At 41.3% G+C, this 19,327-nt stretch overlaps 1 protein-coding gene across 3 annotated transcripts in view; it reads left to right on the top strand.

Annotated features, from left to right (window-relative positions):
* The window catches only part of GRB10 (growth factor receptor-bound protein 10), a 113,812-nt gene that overhangs the window by 45,159 nt on the left and 49,326 nt on the right, over positions 1-19,327 (top strand). For 2 of the 3 annotated variants that reach the window (XM_009883791.1, XM_009883790.1), the window contains exons 3-4: positions 8,519-8,735; positions 11,621-11,762. In XM_009883791.1, the coding sequence (XP_009882093.1) occupies positions 8,519-8,735; positions 11,621-11,762 (359 nt within the window). Of the gene's footprint in view, positions 1-8,518; positions 8,736-11,620; positions 11,763-19,327 lie in introns of those variants that run through there. The other variant, XM_009883792.1, reaches the window with a different exon arrangement.

The raw sequence follows: 19,327 nt of genomic DNA, 5'->3' as shown, positions 1-19,327 counted from the left end.
CCTCTGTTCGTAACTCCTTTGGGTCAGGAAAATCAGTCTGGCCTGCTCACCCTGTGGCTGTCGTGTCCTTCACCACTGAAACCCCTCCATCCTTCTCAAGGGTTTTTTTGAGAGTTAGTCTACTCCGACCCCAGGTTTGGCCTTGGAAAGAATACCCCATTGTGCCTTCTGTGGTGCTGCTCCTCTCCTCAATTAATGTTGTTTTCTATCTTCTTGATAGCTGAGGCTGTTCTGGGTTTTCTTCTGTCTTGTTAAACCCAACCAAACAAATGCTTTCCTTTTAACGTCTTTCTCAGTCTTTCTTGAACTAATGAACTCAAAGTAGGTGACATGAGAAATTGGTACAGGGAAACACTAAACTTAGAAGAAAGCTGCAGATGTTACCAGTTTCTTGAAAATGAATCTTCTGACTGGATTTTGTAATCAACTCAGGAATGACAGTTTCCCGGAGGTCTACTTAACCTCGGATTCTGCTTTAAGTGATCTGTGTACTCAGTATTTACTATACAGCAGTGGTTCTGCAATCATTGGCCCGCAAAGAGGGATTTGAAAGGCTGGCGGTTGCTGGCAACTGCTGTTATCAGGAGCTCATCCGTCAGCCATGGCCAGACAAGGGTGTGTGGTGTGCTCACCCAACAGGAGCCGGTCCGTCCCTCTGTCTGTACAGTCACACAGCATCAGATGGTGTCCTATTTGACTTTGGGTTCAAACTTTGTCCTGATGCTTCTTTTAGAAATCTGTGTGCTTTTTTCTACTTTTTTTTTTTTTAAAGCTGCAAATCTCCTGCTAGAAAATGTGTATTGGGAAGATTGAATCCCAACTCTGTGTTCTCTAAATGAGATGTGGGGGTCTGGAAAGGAGACTGGCCATAACTGACATATTTGATCTTGCTTATCTTATCTGATTACTTATTTTATTACACTTGTAATAAAGCTGGTATGTATATGCATAATCAGCATTCTAGATGTTTTAGACATTTTCCTTGGGTTTCAAACACCTGTGTCATAGAGATGCCATGAGTGCTTCAACACCTGTGTGTGCCTTAGTCAAGTCAGGGCCCGGTGGTGGTGATACCCACCTACAGCAATTGTCTGTTGAGGTGACCAACACCCATCCGCTCTGCAAAAGGCCGAACATGACTCTACAGTTCTTGGGTTAGAAATGGAAACATGCACCCTGGGGGGTGCTTCTTAATGTTTACTGTGAATAATTGCAGCCTCATCAAAGGACAAAACCATTAAAATCTTCATCAGAGATGTGCCTGACCTTAGTTTGTCTCTGGAATTAAGTAAACAGACTGTCCTTATCTACCCCTCTCTCTCCAAATGCCTAACTTTCATCATCTTTGGTCTTTATGATGTCAAGTGTTAGCTGTGTGAACTGGATAAGAACTGACTTTTCCATTTTTTTTAACCCTCAATTTTTTTTCCATCGGAACTCCTGAAACTTGTTTTATGTAGTAAGGACTAGTTCGAGGGTACAACTTCATTCCTTCCTGCTGTAGGACACCTATGGACAGTTAATGCTTTGATTTTTTGGCTAACACCTTTCATATGTAGCTTACTGCTATAGTTGTTACCTAGCAACATTAATTTTGTTCAATGTAGTTTATGTCTTCTATTTCAAGAAACCTATCAGGTGCGTTTTAAGAATGTTGCTGGTGTCCAACCACGAACCTTTAGTAAAGACGTGTTTATTCTCTCCACCACCTGTAATTAATGTATGTACGTTTAGTTTTAGCCATCCCAGCTTTACTGTCAGAAATGAGAGTAGATGTGTGTGGGATTTAAAAATTACCTAGAGAATACTGGAGCAGTTAAGAATTCGCTGTTGACTTCTCTGTGTGGCATTTCAGTGCGCTCAAAGAGTGTAGATGCCTATCTCAATTTCATGCTCTTTTACCGACCAGCATCTCTGCTTCTTGCCCTTCTTTCCACAGCATGGTCCATTTAACATTTTGGAAGCTGCACATGCACTGATGTGACATTTTGTAGGCCAGCAACCATAGTTACAATACAAAGTAGAGGATTTCACTTAAGCTGGTGAACGTTTGAAAGTAATAAAGGAAAGGACTCTTCAGTACAGAGTCCCTTAAGGGGGACTTCCAGGGTACATAAAATTCTGGAGTTTTGGGGTTCAGGCTTGTTGTTTTTAATTCAGACTATGACTACTCTGGAGCTGGTGATGTCTCTAGGACACAAGGTTGGGTTTGTGTCTTCTGCCCTCACTTGAAACAAATGAAAAAACCTCTAGGCTTCTAATGTTTAACCAAGGCAGTCTTGATATTTTTATAATCGGGCCCGGCAGCAGACCTGGAAAACAGTGTGAAAGCATGGGGTTTGCAAATGTTTTGTCGTATTGTCCTTTTGTTTCTTGTGCAAAACTACAGTCTGTATATATTTTTTAATAAAGTAAGAGGGGAGAGATTGCATAGAATTGGAGCTGGTATTGGGAACTGGAGAGTGTCGTTCAGCTGCAGCATCGCTGTAGAGGTCACTGTGGGGGTTTTAAAAAAAATACTGTAAGAAATCTGCTTGTTATCATCCACCTTCTGTTGCATGTGTCTCTCAGAGGTGTAGAAGCTGCCAAGTGCTAAATGCATGCAGCCGTAGTGGGGCTGTAGGTAACTGTTTCAGTGTACAAGAATTGCAAGTCCGAATAGGCAACTGGTGGCCGTGGCGTTAGTGGAGGCTGAAGCAGGGTATGGAGGGAGATGAGACATTTGTGTAAATATAGCAAAGGTAGTCACAAGCTCAGAGGGAGAAAGTAACAGAGGAGTGTGAGTGTTACCTGGAGTTGACTGATTTGTGCATCATTGCAGCTGTGAGTTGTCAGCAATGGTATATTTTCAAAACGCTTTAATGGTTGGAATTTCCAAAAGATCCTATCAAAACAGCATTTAGACACAGCATGGGAGGGACGTGCTGCAGTGCTGTTGTGCAAGGGACCCCCTTAGTGAGGGGTTATCTTGTAAAAGGAGCATGTATACACGTAGCACTGTGGTAATCCTTACCTGCATTTTTTACTGTAAAATATGAGATTTCCACAATATCAAAAACCTTGCAAAACGTACTTGCATCACCAATATGAATCAGGATTCATGCAGGATGAATGCATGATCAGGATACATGCAGTTTTAGGAGATTTGAAATAGGATGTCAAGGTGGATACCACAAGTATTTTAGGTGTGTTTTTTTCCCTTTTAAATTCTGGTTAAGTCCTTCTGATCACTTTAATGTAAATGTATTTTCCTGTATTACCTATAATTTACATAATGTTTCACTGCATCATCAATGCAGGATGCCAGGCTATATGCAACTGTATGTTCCTTTTCGCTCACTGTTTCCATCTGTCTCCTTGAGGGTTAATTAATGTGTGCAGGAGGGCCTGCTAACTGCTTCGATATCATCCTCATCTGAGCTAAACTTGAGTGAAATCTTACATTACTTGAGTTTTATCTTAGCTTTGCTTTGTCAAGCTGGATCTTCAACATGCTGCACTGAAACTCATTTTGGGGAACCGATTGCTGCAGTTAGGCTGTCAAATAGGAATAGGTGATCAATCAACAGCTGCCTTACTGTAATATCAAACACTTGTTTATATACCTGCTGTTAGGCTTCATACAGTATCAGACTTACTTCCATGGTGACAGAAAAGTGATGTAGCCTTTTTATAAATCTTCTGCTGAATTCCTGGTAGCACTCACATCAGTCTTCTCTGTGAACTGATACGAGGGATAATGCTGGATAATTAAATTCTGAAATGAGCAAACAAGTTGTAAATTATTTATGTATGTATGTATACAGTTTTTAAAATCCTCTTAAATCACAGCTCATTTAAGTCCTGTGATGTTTTTCATAGTATTCCCTATGAACTGCTGACCATAGGTAAAAGGAAAAGGTGTTTGCTGGGCTGCCATTTAGCGACATGAGACGCATCCTGGTCTGTAGTCCAAAGCTGGGATTCTTTCCATGTTCAGCTTTTTTTTTTTTTTTTTTTTAGTAAACAGAATTTCTGCAGTGCAATGAGCCCCTTGACTGCTGTGGAAATACCTGCTTTCTTCAGGAGGCTGGCATGGATGAAACTGGGCAGGGCTCATTTCACCATTACATTCACTTCATAATAAGTGGGATCCTGCTTAGTCCTGTTAGCGGAGCTTGATGTGTCAAGGCCAACAACAACCAAAATAAGTAAATAAATAAGGGTCTGGGGGGCAGAGAAGGGCTAGAAGCAGAAAGACAAGTGGGGCATGGTTAAGCACAGACTAAAATTTGCTCGGACCTAATTTAGGGGTTATCATTCCTCCTATGTTATGCTCAAAAACATTCAAATGGTATTCAAAGTGCTTTTGTTTTTGTAGAATGCGATAGCTTAGGTCACTAGCTCAGCAGAGATTGTCTAACAAAGTTTTCTTCTTTCCTTGAATTGAACTTTTAAATTTTTTCTTGTAATTGAAATGATGATTTACTTTACCAAAAATATTACTTGCAACATCCAGTGGAGCTGGTTTGTGAACAAAGCCAAAGTTTAACAAGTTGTGGGCAAAGAAGCAAAATGAAGTTCAGACAGCTGCTAGTGTGTGCACTTTGGTTCTGATTTGGGAAAGACATTGCTCGCAGGCATACTAAGTATTTTCTTATAGTATAAGAAGTCTACAAAACTGCCAGTACCCTATCCACCACCAGAATTATGTCAGAGCTAGGTTTTGCCAGTGTTTTCCTTTAAAAATGACTTTCAATAGCTAAAGGCTGCTTGCATGTTTGTGCATGGGAGTGATAAGCTGTTCAATTGAGAGAGGAAATTTTTTTTTCCCCATGTAGGATGACAAAAAAAGCTGGAGAGGGACTTTTTACAAGGGCATGTAGTGATGGGACAAGGGGTAATGGTTTTGAACTGGACGAGAGTAGATTTAGATTAGATATTAGGAAGAAATTTTTCACTCTGAGGGTGGTGAGACACAGGAACATGTTGCCTGGAGAAGTTGTGGAGGCCCCATCCCTGGAGGTGTTCAAGGCCAGGCTGGATGTGGGCTTTGAGCAACCTGGTCTGGTGGGATGTGTCCCTGCCCGTGGCACAGGGGTTGGAACTTGATGATCATTAAGGTCCCTTCCAACCCAAACCATTCTATGATTCTGTGGTCTTGATAGAGGCTGGATCTTGCTGGCTGATAGAGAAAGACAGTTTGAAGGATCACACCGTGTATGAAATATCCTTCTGAATAGTCTACCTGCAAATGGTTCAAGTGGCTTAGAAATCCCATGGATAGCTTATTTGATTTTTATTTAGTTAAGCTCTGTAGAGAGCCATCATGAGTAACATACTGGATTGCTTGGCAGGCTGAGACATCTGCTGGCACTTCGGAGGTAGGCTACAACAGTGAGGTTTCCTATTGCAGCACGCTGAAATGTCTCCAAAACAGAATGGTATTTAGAAGTAAATGCTATTGTATAGAGATGAAACTGTATGAAATTCAAGATTGCAGGCTTTGTCTTCAAAAAGCTTAAGGATCTGCACTCCTGCAAAAGTTTTATAGCAAGACTGAGGGCTATTATTAGCAATGCTGCACCCGCGGAGAAAAGGAGCTGACAGAGGAGTGAAACCAGATTCTGGACTTCAGTGCAACATATTATTAGGAAAACTCTTTATGCACCTTGTTAGTGCCTGTCCTGTTGGAAATTGAATTCAGGTGTGTAACTGATATGCTTAAAAGCCTGCTAATGGTAATTCAATGCTTTAAACTATGTACTTGGTTTGCTTAGTATTTGGCATGAAGTGCCTCATTTTATGCATATTAGACTTCGTATTACACCTTTGTGCCTATTTGATTATTCAGGGATAGCTTGAGCTGACTCTTAATCACTCCTCCCATGTTACAATCATCTGAAAACTTAATGATCTTGCATGCTAATAGCTTTGTCTAAGTTGTTAATAAATTAGCATCCTCGGGGACCAAGCCATACAGACTTCCATGGCATGTATGCCTTGACTTTCTTCCCTTTCTGCTTTTCACCCTGCTAAACAATTACTGTTAGTTGCTGTAATTTACTCCCTGAGTTTGTGGCCAGGGTCTGTCTTTTATGTCTCCTTCATCCAACCCCTAAGCTTTTACTTGACAGCCATCTGACACCCTACAGCTCGGTCTTCTGGTACTTTAGATGAATGATAAAATTCAAAAGCCGTGTAATTCAGCCTCTCCCTCTTTATCCTCCTACTCCTGTGGTTCCCTTGTGATTGCTCAAGAAGTGTTTTCAATATGTCCTCTCCTAATAGGATAAGAATCTGGAGGATGGAATGAAATTTAAATTGCAACTCTGTCTTGAGATCCCTAAAAATAGCAGGAAAATTATTGTAGACTTTGTCCAAGCAAAGCAAAGTCTAGATTATTGAAAATGTATCAACTAGCTGACAGACAGAGAAGATGGTGTAGCCTAGTGAAGGTGACTCTTAGTAGTAGGGTAGTAGCTGTTAAGTACAGAGACTGAGGGAAATAACCATAAAGAAATGAAAGGAAGAAACCTGTTTGTGGGTTGATGTTTTTTGGGGTGGTTTTTAACGCATGTTCAATCCTAGAAATCCTGTGAGTACTTTTTCAGTGAAAGCTAAGTGGCTTTTACTTTAGTAAAGGGCCTACTGACTTTCAGTGAGGAACATAGTCATTAAATAGAGCACTCTACAACTACCTGAGAGGAGGTTGTAGTGAGGTGGGGGTCGGTCTCTTCTCCCAAGTAACAAGTGATAGGACAAGAGGAAATGGCCTCAAGTTGGGCCAGGGGAGGTTTAGGATGCATATTAGGAAAAATTTCTTCAGTGAAAGGGTTATCAAGCATTGGAACTGGCTGCCAAGGCAAGTGGTGAAATTGCCATCCCTGGAGGTATTTAAAAGATGGGTGGATGTGATGCTTAGGGACGTGGTTTAGTGGTCAGTGTTAAGTTGATGGTTGTACTCAGTGATCTTAAAGGTCTCTTCCAACCTACACAATTCTATGATTCTATTTAATTCTGAGCAGATCTTTGGCTCATCCAACATTGAGGAGTAGGGTCATCAGCATTCAAAACAATTGCTGTGTAAATGTCATGTTCAGATCCTGTTATGGATATTGAGGCATGTTGTCGGTGGACAGAAATTGAGTGGTGCCGTTTAAGATTGTATCCTCAAGAACGGTGCTCTTGGTACAAAAATTGTTTATGGTATCTCAAAGAAAGTACCGTAACTGGTCACGAGCTGAATACCTGCTCCTGGTTGTTCGTTTACCTAGAAAATGTGGCAAAAGAATGGATATCAGAAAATATTTGGAGTGAAAAGCATATTTTAGCTGCATAGTGCTGTGTAAATGTTTGCTAGCTCCATTGCTTGGCTCTACTTTCCATCTGTGTCTTGAAGAATTTCGGGAGATACAAGGTTTGTGGGCAGCAATGGTATGTCTTACCAGATCGATTGATACAGCTGGAAAATAAGGGCACATTTTTGGATGCACACAGTTGTTTTTGGTCTGAAGTAGCTGTTCATGCAGTAGCTGTGCAGTAACCAGAAGCAGATATCGATGTGTGTGTTCGTCAGCCCGCTGAACTCCTGATAGGGAGTGACGTAACTTGTGGCTAGGGAGTAATTACAGCACTCTGCAATAGGAGTTCAGAGAGTGGTTAGCGCAAAGGGCTCGCAGAGTTTTGTTGTCTTGCAGAGTAATTATGATCGTTAAGGAGGAACGAATGAGCACAAGTTACTTATTTACTGTGAGGTAAGGTGGCATATATGGAAAGGTTGGTGCACTTTTTAAGGGCTCCAGCCTCCTCCAACCACCCACACCACAGCCCCGGTTGATTTACTTTGAGCTGTTTAAGGCAGGGGTCTCTCTATCACATTGCAAGGGCAAAGATACAGATCTTTATAAAAAGTCCTTGGAGCAACAGTTAAAAGCTTGCATTGCCCTTCAAAATACCATATCACAAAAATATGCAGAAATACAGATGGGATTTTTAACAAACTATAATGATTGCTTTCTGACATGTACAGCAGAGGAGTGTGTCTCCCACCTATTGACTTCTGCAACACTGTCTTGGTTTTTTTTTTTTTTCTTCTGAATTACTTAGTCTTGCAAAGCATTTATTAGTGTTTGACAATCTGAACTTGATACATTGACAAGCTGAACTGAGGTGTTTGTGATATACTTTTGAAATGTATGTCAGTTTATCGGTAAGTGAAGTGGCGCTTCACATTAGCATTGGCATTATTAAAAATCTCACCAAATTTTTGTTATATATACTGTAGTAGAAATACTGCATTCTGTGTCAGCAGCTTTTCACTGAGGAAGACAAAATCAGTGTCCATTGCTGCCTGTTCTTAGCTGCATTTTTCCGCTCTAAAATAAATTAGTGTTTTCTGCAATAAACATTTGCACTGTAAAAAATATAACTGTAAAATTATGTGATAACTTTACAGAAACTTAGTCTTTGGTCTTTCCAGACTTCTATTTATCTGGGACTTCCAGATGTGTTACGCTGCCTTTATTTTGCCTTTCAGATGACGATGTGGACCTAGAAGCTTTGGTAAACGACATGAATTCCTCATTTGAAAGTTTGTACTCTACGTGCAGCATGCAGTCGGAAACCACTCCGCTCCTACAAAATGGACAGCTCAACCGCAGTCAGTTGCCATCCTCGGGATCCGGCGCTCTGCAGCCCATGTCTCCAAGGCAGAAGGTGCAGCGGTCTCAGCCAGTGCGCATTATGGCAGTCAGGTAGGAACAAGGGACGTGCCTCCTTTTTGTTAAAGTTGTCTTGAACTAGCTTCAAAAGAACTACATTTTCAAATTGGAGATCGATTTCAGTAGGAGCCTAGTAGTGTTAGACTGGACTTTTGTATAGGATAAAAGATGTACCAGGTAGGTGAAGGACATAAACTTTGCATGTATTTTGCAAAATGCAAAAATGTTGCATTTTCACCTCTTTTTTAATCAATGTTTCATGTGACTGTAGCAGCAGATGTGTAGAAGCGTATCATTGGTACCAATTTGCAGAAATGATGTTCATATATGGATTCGTTTTCAAACTGTTAAAAACTGTTCTCTCAGGTATGGTGCCTACTGACAGCTTCTTGGTTTTATAAAACATAAGAGATATGTAGATAGCTGAAGGTACGTTCATCTAATTTTGATGTACAAAAAAAAAAATATCTCTCTTTGTGGAGGTTTTCTGAACGGTGCAAAGCAAACAAACCAAAAAGGAGCACGTCATAATTACTTTTCTGTTCTTCCTAGAGCACTTCCAGCTCTTTCACTTGAGTGCATTGTATGAGTCATTACAAAACAGAAAAGTGTTTTAAGTTGTCTCCCTGTTGTCAGGATGGGGGCTTGAATTCAAGCTTCAAGTGGAATAATCTTGGTGGTGACAGGAGAGCCTGTAGGTGATGCTGAGGTTCTTAAAACCTTATTTTTAGGCAGCAGGAGGAAAGGAGGTCCTGTCAGCATGAGTGGGTAAATTGTCTGAATCAGAGAGATTTTGGGAAGCAGGAGGAAAGGAAGGAGCTCCTGTCAGCATGAGTGGGTAAATTGCCTGAATCAGAGATTTGGAGTTTTCCTTTCCTTGTAGTTAACAGTGTCTTCAAAAGAAGTGAGAAGTAATAATAAAAGAAAAATCCCAGATGTGGAAAGGGTTGCTACTAATTCCTTACACTGATGTGTTTCCTATAGGAATGGTATTCTTTAGATAGGCAGCTTTTGTATATGAATGGGTAGTATGCAGTAACTGCGATACAACCAAGTCAGCTAATGATGCAATCATTTTTACAAGTATTTCATATTTAACCTCAAATAGGGCTATACTAGAATTACACTCTCTAGAGTACTATAACTGTCGATGTTTTGTAAATATCTCAATCAAAACACTTCATTTAAACCATTTTTGGCATTTCAAAACTTAGCAACTGTTTTTTGAGAACACTCTGCCTTTCTGAACTCTGTACTTCCATACACACAACAACATCATGTGTTTATCATTAAAGAAAATAATGGCAAAACTTTTATTCAGGGTTATCTAGACCCCTTTCCCATAGAAGGGGATGGCTGTGTCTTTCTTGCAGCTAGAACAGAAGGGCAGAAGGGCTGGCTGTGGTAATTCTCTTAAGAGCACAGTTTTCTGTGTGCATCAGTCACGAAGTAAATGTTGCAGTGCAGCAGTATAGGCAGAGCAGAATGTGGTGTAGTGAATTCTCATTTTAAGAAAACCACACCTTTCTAATTGTGTCGAGTCTGGAGTTCCGTTTCTTATAATGGAGGTCCGTCAAAAACTTGCAATATAGAGCACTATTACACAGCTGCTGATACGACAAGTCTACAGGGCTGAAGAAATCTTACACCGTCCTTTACCCTGTGCTGTAGGGAAGTGCACACACGGGTAGCACAGAAAAAAAAAAATGGAGCAGGTCAAGTAGTTGTTTGCATGGCTTATAGTTATGGTTGGAACCTGCTATTTATAGCAAAACCCCAAATCCGTACGGCTCATTCGTGGAACACCAAGGCAACTAAATTGCAGGATAGAGTTACCTGCGGAGCAGATTTCCCAGTAGTTATTTTATCGGCCCCCGGGTTCTGGTACGGGCAGAGACAGGGAGCGTGCCCAGGGCGGGGGACACTGCCAGAGGCAAAGCCAGCAGTTGTCTCCCAGGCAGCTGTGTTAAGAAGGCTCTGCTTGCTGAAGGCAGGGGGAAAAAGGAGAGCAAACGGATGTTTTTAAGGATTTGCATTTTAAAGCTAGGAGTTAGTTGATTGTCTCTGGAAACTTCCAGGATTGCCACTAGATGGTGCCTTCTGCACAGGCGTTGACGTACACCTTCAGTGGTGATGCCCCAGCAGTAGGGAAACCTAAAGCAATCTGTGTGGTCGTGACTGGGTCTTGCATCTTTTCAAGGTTTTCTGTGGCAACTGGTAGGCTTCAGTTTTCCTTTTGTTGATGTGGGCAGTACAGGTGTATTATAAACTGGAACTTGCAGCTCTGCTGGTCATATGTAGACTCGTGAGGCATATGTTAGGAGGTGCAAACTTTTCTGAACAGTAACCATACAACTGGTGTAAGGTGGGTGTAACTGGTGTAATTGCAGTTCATTGCTCAAGCTGAGTCTTTGCATTACTGGAATCTGGTATTGTAATGAGGTGACAGTATTGGTTTCAGTCTCAGCTTAGAGACTTTACAGGGGTACACCTTCATTTGCAGATCCACGCAGAATTTGACTCCAAGTGACTGCCGTTGTGTTTTCCTCTTCCACGTTGGTTTGGAAGAGCTTAACTGACTTTCTGGCACACAGAGCTTAAGCTTGTAAGCTAGTGCTTACAATAGCGAGTACAGATAGATATTTCTGTTTATTTTATGTGCACAGTTACCTCAGTTACTCACCCAAGCAGTCAAGTTATAAGCAACAAAACAAGCATAGATGCCTGACTCGTCATTTTTCACATGCACTTACCTCCTTTGTGCTTGCAGTTGCTCTAACTGTATAGTAGCTGCTTAGAAAAAGAGTGGGTTTGATTCCATTGCTTTAGTATCATTATCATAAATGGTGGGGCAGGAGATCCAGGTCTAGTGATGCCAGTTTAACTCCTCTTAATGCTTAGTGCTTTTGTGTTTATAGGCGTCTTCAAGAAGAAGAACAGCAATTCAGAACATCATCTTTGCCGGCCATCCCAAATCCCTTCCCAGAACTTTGTAGCCCCGCAAGCTCTCCAGTGCTAGCCCCTGGATCTTTACCTCAGAGTCAACCTGCTAGTAAGCATGTGAGTATGGGACGAAGCTTTGGGTCATCCATTCGCATTCAAACCAGCAGTGCGCTGCTTCATTTTGAAGGCAGAAAGAAAGTTTCAAGATAAGTAGAAACACATGTAGGCTTTGTCTGTGAGTAGGGCAGCACTGGCCGAGAAAGTGTCTTCAAGCAGGCTTCAGACCTTTTTTTAAAAGGTTTGTAAGAATGAAGAAAGTCTCTTTCAAATCCCTGCATGTTGTGAGTGAAGCAGTAATGGCTAGTATCTTTTGGATTTTGTTACCCATGGTAATGACTTACTAATTCAGAAGTCAAGTTAATTAGCTTAAGGTTGGAGGAGGGTCTGTGCATGATGTGCTGCATATTCTAGGTGCCACAAAGCCAGTGAACAGCTGTTTTCTTTAAGGACATGGTGCTGCTTTATTTTGCTGTCTTTCGTGAAGCTGATTAAAAAGCAGAATAATAATCTTAGAGTATGTAACTAGGCCCAGCTTCTTGTAATGGGACTTAAGGGAGCATTGTCCCATGGAAAGCTGGTTGAGCGACTCTCTGGGTTCTTGGCAGTGAAGATAGCGCAGACCGGGCTCTCACGTGGTCCAGAGCAATAACCTCAGTGACACTGCAGTTTTTCTTCTCAGTCCTACTTCACTCTTTGAAACTCAACCACCCACCTTGTTTTGTATGTCCTTGAGCACGTTTAAAGACTAAAGCTGGGCTCAAAAACCTTTGTTTTGTAAGCTGTGCTGACTTGCTTGGGGATGAAAAGATGGGTTGCTCTTACTGACTGTTGGCTTGAGTACCCCAAAATATGCTGATGTTCTGTATCACTGCTCAATTAGTTTGTAAGTAGCTCCTACGTTTGCTCTGACTTATAAAAGGGTTTGGGTGGACAGTTCAGCTACAAGCATTAGACCCTAACGTATGCCCTCGCATCTTCTGTATTGCTTTACATCACTATAGACAGCTCTCTGCCTTCTTGAAAGACACAGTGCATCTTCATTGGTTTTACTGTATTTCTTAAGTGTACAAGACAGATGGATAACCAAATAATGCCCTAGTTAAAAATGGAGTCATCCCGTTAGAAATTTAGCAGGACCTCATCAGAGGCCTGGGTACCGGCGAAGCAGAGAGACTGTTTTGCCAAGGCAGTGCTAATCTGACTCTGGGGAGACAAAACAAGGGGCAGTTCTGGCACTTGCCAACAGGACAGCAGCATGGCCACCCTTCTGAGACAAACCTTTCCAGGAATTTCCCAGTTCCAGGGATTCTTTACCGTTTAGCTTTATGTTTTACTAAAATTAACCAAGCCACCCTAAAGATCACTCTGTAAAGTCTTAAGAACCCTAAATGATCTGTGCGTCAGTTTTCGATGGAATTTAGAAACGAGTGGTTTAACAGCACATAAATATAAAAATAAACCATCTTGTAATACATGTAAGAAGATGGCTATAAAGACAGAGTAAAAGTAGTTTTTTTTCCTAAATTTTACTTTGTTATTAAAAAAAAAATAAATTAACCTACCTAATTTTAAAATGGAAAATTTTGACAAACATTTTGAAAGTCTAAAATGAAATAAATATTTATATCGCGTAGATATGCTTGCTGCTGAAGTTATTAATTAAAGATAATCCATTGTAGTGGTAAAACCTCTTAGGGTACAAGATGAGGAGGTAAAGCATGTTGTACAATAGTTGCTTGTTCTGTAGGTGCAGATATACTGTTCACTTCAGTTTATCGACTGATTGGAAGCAAATGAGAAACACTGGCTCAGGGTGAGGGAAGAATAGGAAAGTGTTCTTTTCTTCTCTAATGAATTATCTTCCTCTCTTTAATGATGGAATAGAGGAACAGAACTGGGAAGAAAACCCCTAGTTTTAGAGTATTGATGGCAAAAGTAAGAAAAAGTAGGTTCGGTTTCTTCAGGAAGGAAGAAAACTTTAATACCTCAATTTTAAATGTGGAATGTTAGATAACAAAATAATCTGTCTGTTCAGCCTTCTCATAGGATGTTAGTTGTGTTTAATCCCGTTGTAGTTCCCTTCAATGGAGTCTCCTAAACATCAGAGTGAAAAATGAATAACTTCAGAAACATTATACATCTTTCCAACTTCATCCTGTTAAAAATATTGTAAAGTTTGAGAACTTGAGTAAATTTTTTTAGGACATGCTCTTGCTTAGATAAATGTCTATAGATACAATATAAACTACTGGTTAGCAAAATAAGTGATGGGCTTAGCCATTAAGGTGTTCTTTTGCAGTCCTTAACTGGCTGTTATTGAAATGAGCTGTATTTTAAGAAAAATATAAATACAGCGTTAAATACAAACCAAGGTTAAACGTAATGATGCTTAATTTCAGGTTTTCTGCTTGCAGATTATAAACAAGGATTAAAACTGGAGATTGGAATGAGCCATTCTGATTACATGGGATATATGAGGTGTTAGTGAAAAGTAATTCCCTTCGTGCCTCTTGAGCATTTGTGGGTAAATAGGGAAATAGCAGTTGCAGGAAACGTTGCTTTTGGTTAGTTCCTGTCTCAGGGACTTGAGAAGGACTCAGGTTAATGTAGTCTTAGCGGATTTCAGAATGGAGGGGATATTTTGTTTGCTGACTGCTTGAAACAGTGGGGCATTGCTGGGGAGCTGGGATGTCTGATACGACTTTGTAAGAAACGAAGTGTTGTTAGTGTTGTTCCTCATGGAACAATTCAGTCTTATTTTTCAGTAATTTTAACATAGAACTCAGCAATGATAAAACCTAGTAGTGGTTACGGAAGAGGAAATTAAAGATCCAGTACTGTTAAACACTGAAGAGTCTCGTGTCATACCACCAAGCCTGGGGCATAAAGAAATGTTCAAGTTTTACTAAACGAAAACTTTTTCCTGGTATATTGCTCTCCATAGCACAAGGATGCATGTGCGGATGAAAGAGTGAGTAAAGGAGCATTCAGGTCGTAAAGCTTGAATTATATTTGCAGCTGAAAAAATGGATGTTGTCTTTCCTCGTATGCAAAATTTTATTCATGTAGCTGGAGCTTGAGACATAAATGTCTTGTTAAGCTGCTTCTTATTTTTTTCATGCAATTGCCACCGCTTTTTTTAACAAGCGGTTCACAACATTGCTTATGCACTGCTCTGTGTTTGTTTTATGCTCTTTCTTGGCTCAGCAAAGAAAGGTAAAAGCAGTAAAGCAAAAAATAGCTGTAATAAACATTTATTTTTTTGCGGTAGATATTTTTTGCTTTCTCATGATGGTGAAGGATTTTCTTTATCTTGCTCAAAAAAGTGCACATATCAGAAATTATTTCTTTTTTTTTTTTTTTTAATATATTTTCTGAGATCTGTTCAGGATTGGTACTGATTTCACCACAGCAGGAAGCAGCATGCCACCTCTAGCTCTTCTGCCAATCAGGCACTGAATACTGCTTTTAAAGCTGATGGCGTACCGCAGCTGCTCCCCAGAAGACAGAGAACAGTGAGAAGTAATGGGTCTTCTGTACAAGCACAAAACTAAAAACACATGCAGGCAAATGGGATAGTAATTTAATGAGAGGATCAATATAGCAATCTGGGAGGTAACACTGGAACGTTAGGCTTATTGAAATCATTGCAGATTTGACTCTGGATAGTCTTCTCTGGTTTAGAAAAAAAATCCTAAATTAAAAAAATTTGTAGGTACTCTTTTTTTTTTTTTAAGCACCTAGGCACGTTGAGTAACTGACACATAGTTTAGTAGTAAAAGACTTAGAAGAGAAATACCTGTGAAGTTTAGGTTACATTTCAAAGGCGATCCTGCACTGAGCCACCTCCACAGTCGCGGGGTCTGGGCTAATCTGGTTGTGTGACCAAAACCATCTGGCGGTAGAGGTTAAGAAATGACTTGTAATCAAAAGATACGTGCTCCTTGGTCAGTGCTCTGATCCTTTATTACAGTTCTGCAGGTGGAAACAGCCCACTTTGAGCTAAGTTTTACCTTGAGAAATGTTAGATGTCGACCTGTTGATAGTGAATACCACTGTAATGTGGTTCTGTAAAAATTGGCACCACTGAAGTTTTAGTAACATAGTCAACCAGCTGGTGAGTGGCTGGGAAAAAAGTACCACCTAACTGTGCTGTTGGGTCAGTAGCAATTTCAGCTACTGGTGTGGTGAACGAGACACCGCAAACGTCTTGGGTTTGGAGAAAGTATGACCCTTTAAGCTGCCAAAAAGCTCTTAAGTTCTTGAATTGAGAGCAGAGCTGTCTATGAGCTTGAGCAGGAAGAGGCTGACGGGAGAGGAACTACCTGATCAGTGCAGGCCCAAGAATTTACTACTTCATCATATGCCATTCTGTCCTCTAAGTACCACCTATCTGCCTCTGACTGTGAGCTGGGAGAAACTTCATCAGACCTCTGTCAGCAATGTAAGCGCTCCAACTTTCCCTGCTGCAAAAGACAGGTAAAGGTGGGAGCAGAAAGGACATTTTCTGGGTGACACCATGGGGCATTGCCAAGACCATTTGTAGTTTGGGTTTGGTTTCTTTTTTCCCTCTCCCTTTCCCCCACATCTTTGCTCGTAAAACACATGCACACCTACAAACATGAGATCACCCCATGACTGAGGGGGACAGTGATTGTGGGCTGGGAGAAGGGACAGCTGAAAGTTTTTAAAACATCATTTACTTAACAGGATAAATATGTTTGTCTAAGAAAAATGGAAACCAGAAAATTACACCAAACCAAGACCAAACATTTGTCCAAAAGATTGCTAAAAACATCAGACAGCTAGGTTACCGCTAATTGAAGTCCATCTTTGTGTTGCTGGTATAAACTAAGAACTGGTTGGTAACTTAGGTTATAATTTCTGGTTGTGTACAAATATTTTGGAAAAAGCATGCAATAATTACATGTAGGTCACTGCAATGCCACAGGATATTAGGCTAAAGTATCTTGTGTGAGTCAATGAAGCTTTCAACTGTAAAAATAGGGCAAATTTCTCACATCCCCCCTCTATACAGCCCAGGCAAACTTCCAAATAGCAGTTTGATGTACCAGAATTATTTACTCTTTTCTAGCAAATTAAATTCACAAATGGGTGTGAATTAATGCCATTCTTTTTTCCAGATTTAGTTACCCTTCAAGGGAACTCCTGTAAACAGACTTCTTAGTTTTTAATTGTTTTAATTACATGTTATGATGCATTTTTTCTTTTATTTTTCTTCCTGTAAAACTTTTATATTGGCTCTTTTGGAGACAAGGACGTTGATTTCCAAAAGAGAAGCTGTACAAAAATATGGACTTCTGTATAATGAAAACTTTATGTGCTAGGTTAGATTTTGCATGTGTGACAAGTAAATTTTGTACTTAATCCTGCAGTTGAGTAACTTTTAGCAACAAGACAGTTTGAAAGTAAATACTGACATCAGGTTGAGTCAACAGGACTTGACTTTATCTAAACATGCCAAATCCTGTAGCTGGATTAATCTGCACAATTCTTTGGGTCCAGGTCCAAGCACTCCCTTTGGCCCAACTTTAAAATACGGGTTTTCATGGGTATCTGCCATGGTGTATCATGTTGTTTCTCTCAAATCTTTCTTTGAAGCAGTGCTTTTAAGCTAAATAAATAAACCATACATGGATTGCTCTGTGGCACGTTTAACTCGAAATTGAGAAAGTTGTGATTGCATTTGGGAAAAATTGGGAAAGATCAGGCTTCCTCTTCGGGGCTGTGGTCTAACAGTATGAAAACAGGCCTTGCACTTCCCTGGGTGCCCCTCTCTCGTTTGGAGAAATAATGCTTTCCCAAACTAAATGAGCTAAATTTGATGGACAGCATAGGAAAGATGTTGCATTACTTGTCATCTTGTCCTTTGTGTCACGCGAACTTGTTGTCCCTTTACCCCTGAAGAAATCGGGGGGGTAGAGGAGGATGAGCTCACATGGCTTTGAAAGTCTCATTTGCTCATTACTGAAGAAGAGAGTAGCGAATAATGGAAGACTAACGAGTCTGCTGGACTGAGCTAAAGATGGACAGTGCTCAGCGCTGTTGGTGCTGGGCGGTCAGGGGGGTTTCTGCAGTCTGTTCAGCTGGAGGCTGGCGCACAGTGTGCCGGGGACCGGGATCGGCATGGAGTCAACGCTGCTGTTCCTCCTTCCTCACGCCTATTACAGCAAGAAACTTGGTGGCGGTAGAAAGAAATTAGTCTCTTTGTTCTTGCATTTTGGAAAGTGCCAGAACAGTAGTTAAAGTCCCAACGTGAATTACTGGAAATATTAAAGGCATCTCATGCTCAAACCCGAAAGTATGCTGTTTGTTGGGATTTTTTTGGTTTGTTTTTAATGACACAAACCTGGCCTTGCTCCCAGGAGCGTTTTGGCTCCCTACCCGTGAGCGATGCTCCGGCAGCAGGAGCGTGCTGGGAGGAGGGCTGCGCGGTGGGGACCAGCGGCAGCGTGCCGGGGGATGCGTTGCCTGGCCGAGGGTGGTCCGGCACACTCGGCGGGATGGGACCAGCCCGACCTGACCCGAACCTGCCCTGCTGCACGTGTGCTGGTGGCCCCACCGGGTGTTCAGCCACATGGTAACGCTTGCAATTCTTTTAAAAAGCTGTTTAACAGTAGTAGTGCCATTGCAATTGACCTTTAGGGCTACCTTGTGTAAATACCGAGCGGTCTGTAGTATATGCCGCAGTAGCTGTGCGTTAGCATGTTCACACTAGATTTTTATGTATGTGTGCATCTTAGATGTGCCCTTGCACGTTTTTGTTGCGTGACATTACTCGTGCTATGTTTTATTAATGGCACAGTGAGAATATACCTTAGGTGTTATGCTTTGATCAGGAACTGACAGAACTGAGAAGGCTTATCAGGCTGAGAGTGCGGGGAAAAATGGGAAAACGTAACATGAGAGAAATTGTAATTCTCCCTGTGCCTAGTGAGGGAGTAGGGCAGTAGGGAAATAAAAAAAACAACCCAGAACCATATTGAGTGATTGTAATTATACCATAAGTGAATGGTTGAGATGAATCAGAGATGTCATAACTTTATACTGATAGCCTTTAAGGAATCGCTTAACATAGTGGGAATAGCTACGCTGAGTCTCAACTCTCCTTGCCGTCTGTGCCGTCTGGACTTGAGGTGTGAGTTCAGGTCAACTTCAGACATTTTGGGAGGTGATTCTGCCCCTCTTCTCCATTCTCATGAGACCCCACCTGAAGTACTGCGTCCAGCTCTGGAGCCCCCAACACAAGAAAGACATGGACCTGTTGGAGCGGGTCCAGAGGAGGGCCACAAAGATGATCCGAGGGCTGGAGCACCTCTCCTATGAGGAGAGGCTGAGAGTTGGGGCTGTTCAGCCTGGAGAAGAGCAGGCCCCGGGGGGACCTTATTGCAGTCTTCCAGTAACTAAAGGGGGCTTACAGGAGAGCTGGGAAGGACATTTTACAAGGCCATGTAGTGATAGGACGAGGGGGAATGGCTTTAAACTGGAAGAGGGCAGGTTTAGATTAAACATTAGGAAGAAATTTTTCACTTTGAGGGTGGTAAGGCATTGGAACAGGTTGCCTAGGGAAGTTGTTGAGGCCCCATCCCTGGAGGTGTTCA

The sequence above is a fragment of the Charadrius vociferus genome, unplaced genomic scaffold (assembly GCF_000708025.1).
Source record: "Charadrius vociferus isolate BGI_N301 unplaced genomic scaffold, ASM70802v2 scaffold103, whole genome shotgun sequence".
NCBI lineage: Eukaryota > Metazoa > Chordata > Aves > Charadriiformes > Charadriidae > Charadrius > Charadrius vociferus.
The sequence above is the reverse complement of the archived record's forward strand: the minus strand, read 5'-3'. Positions and strand labels throughout refer to the sequence as shown.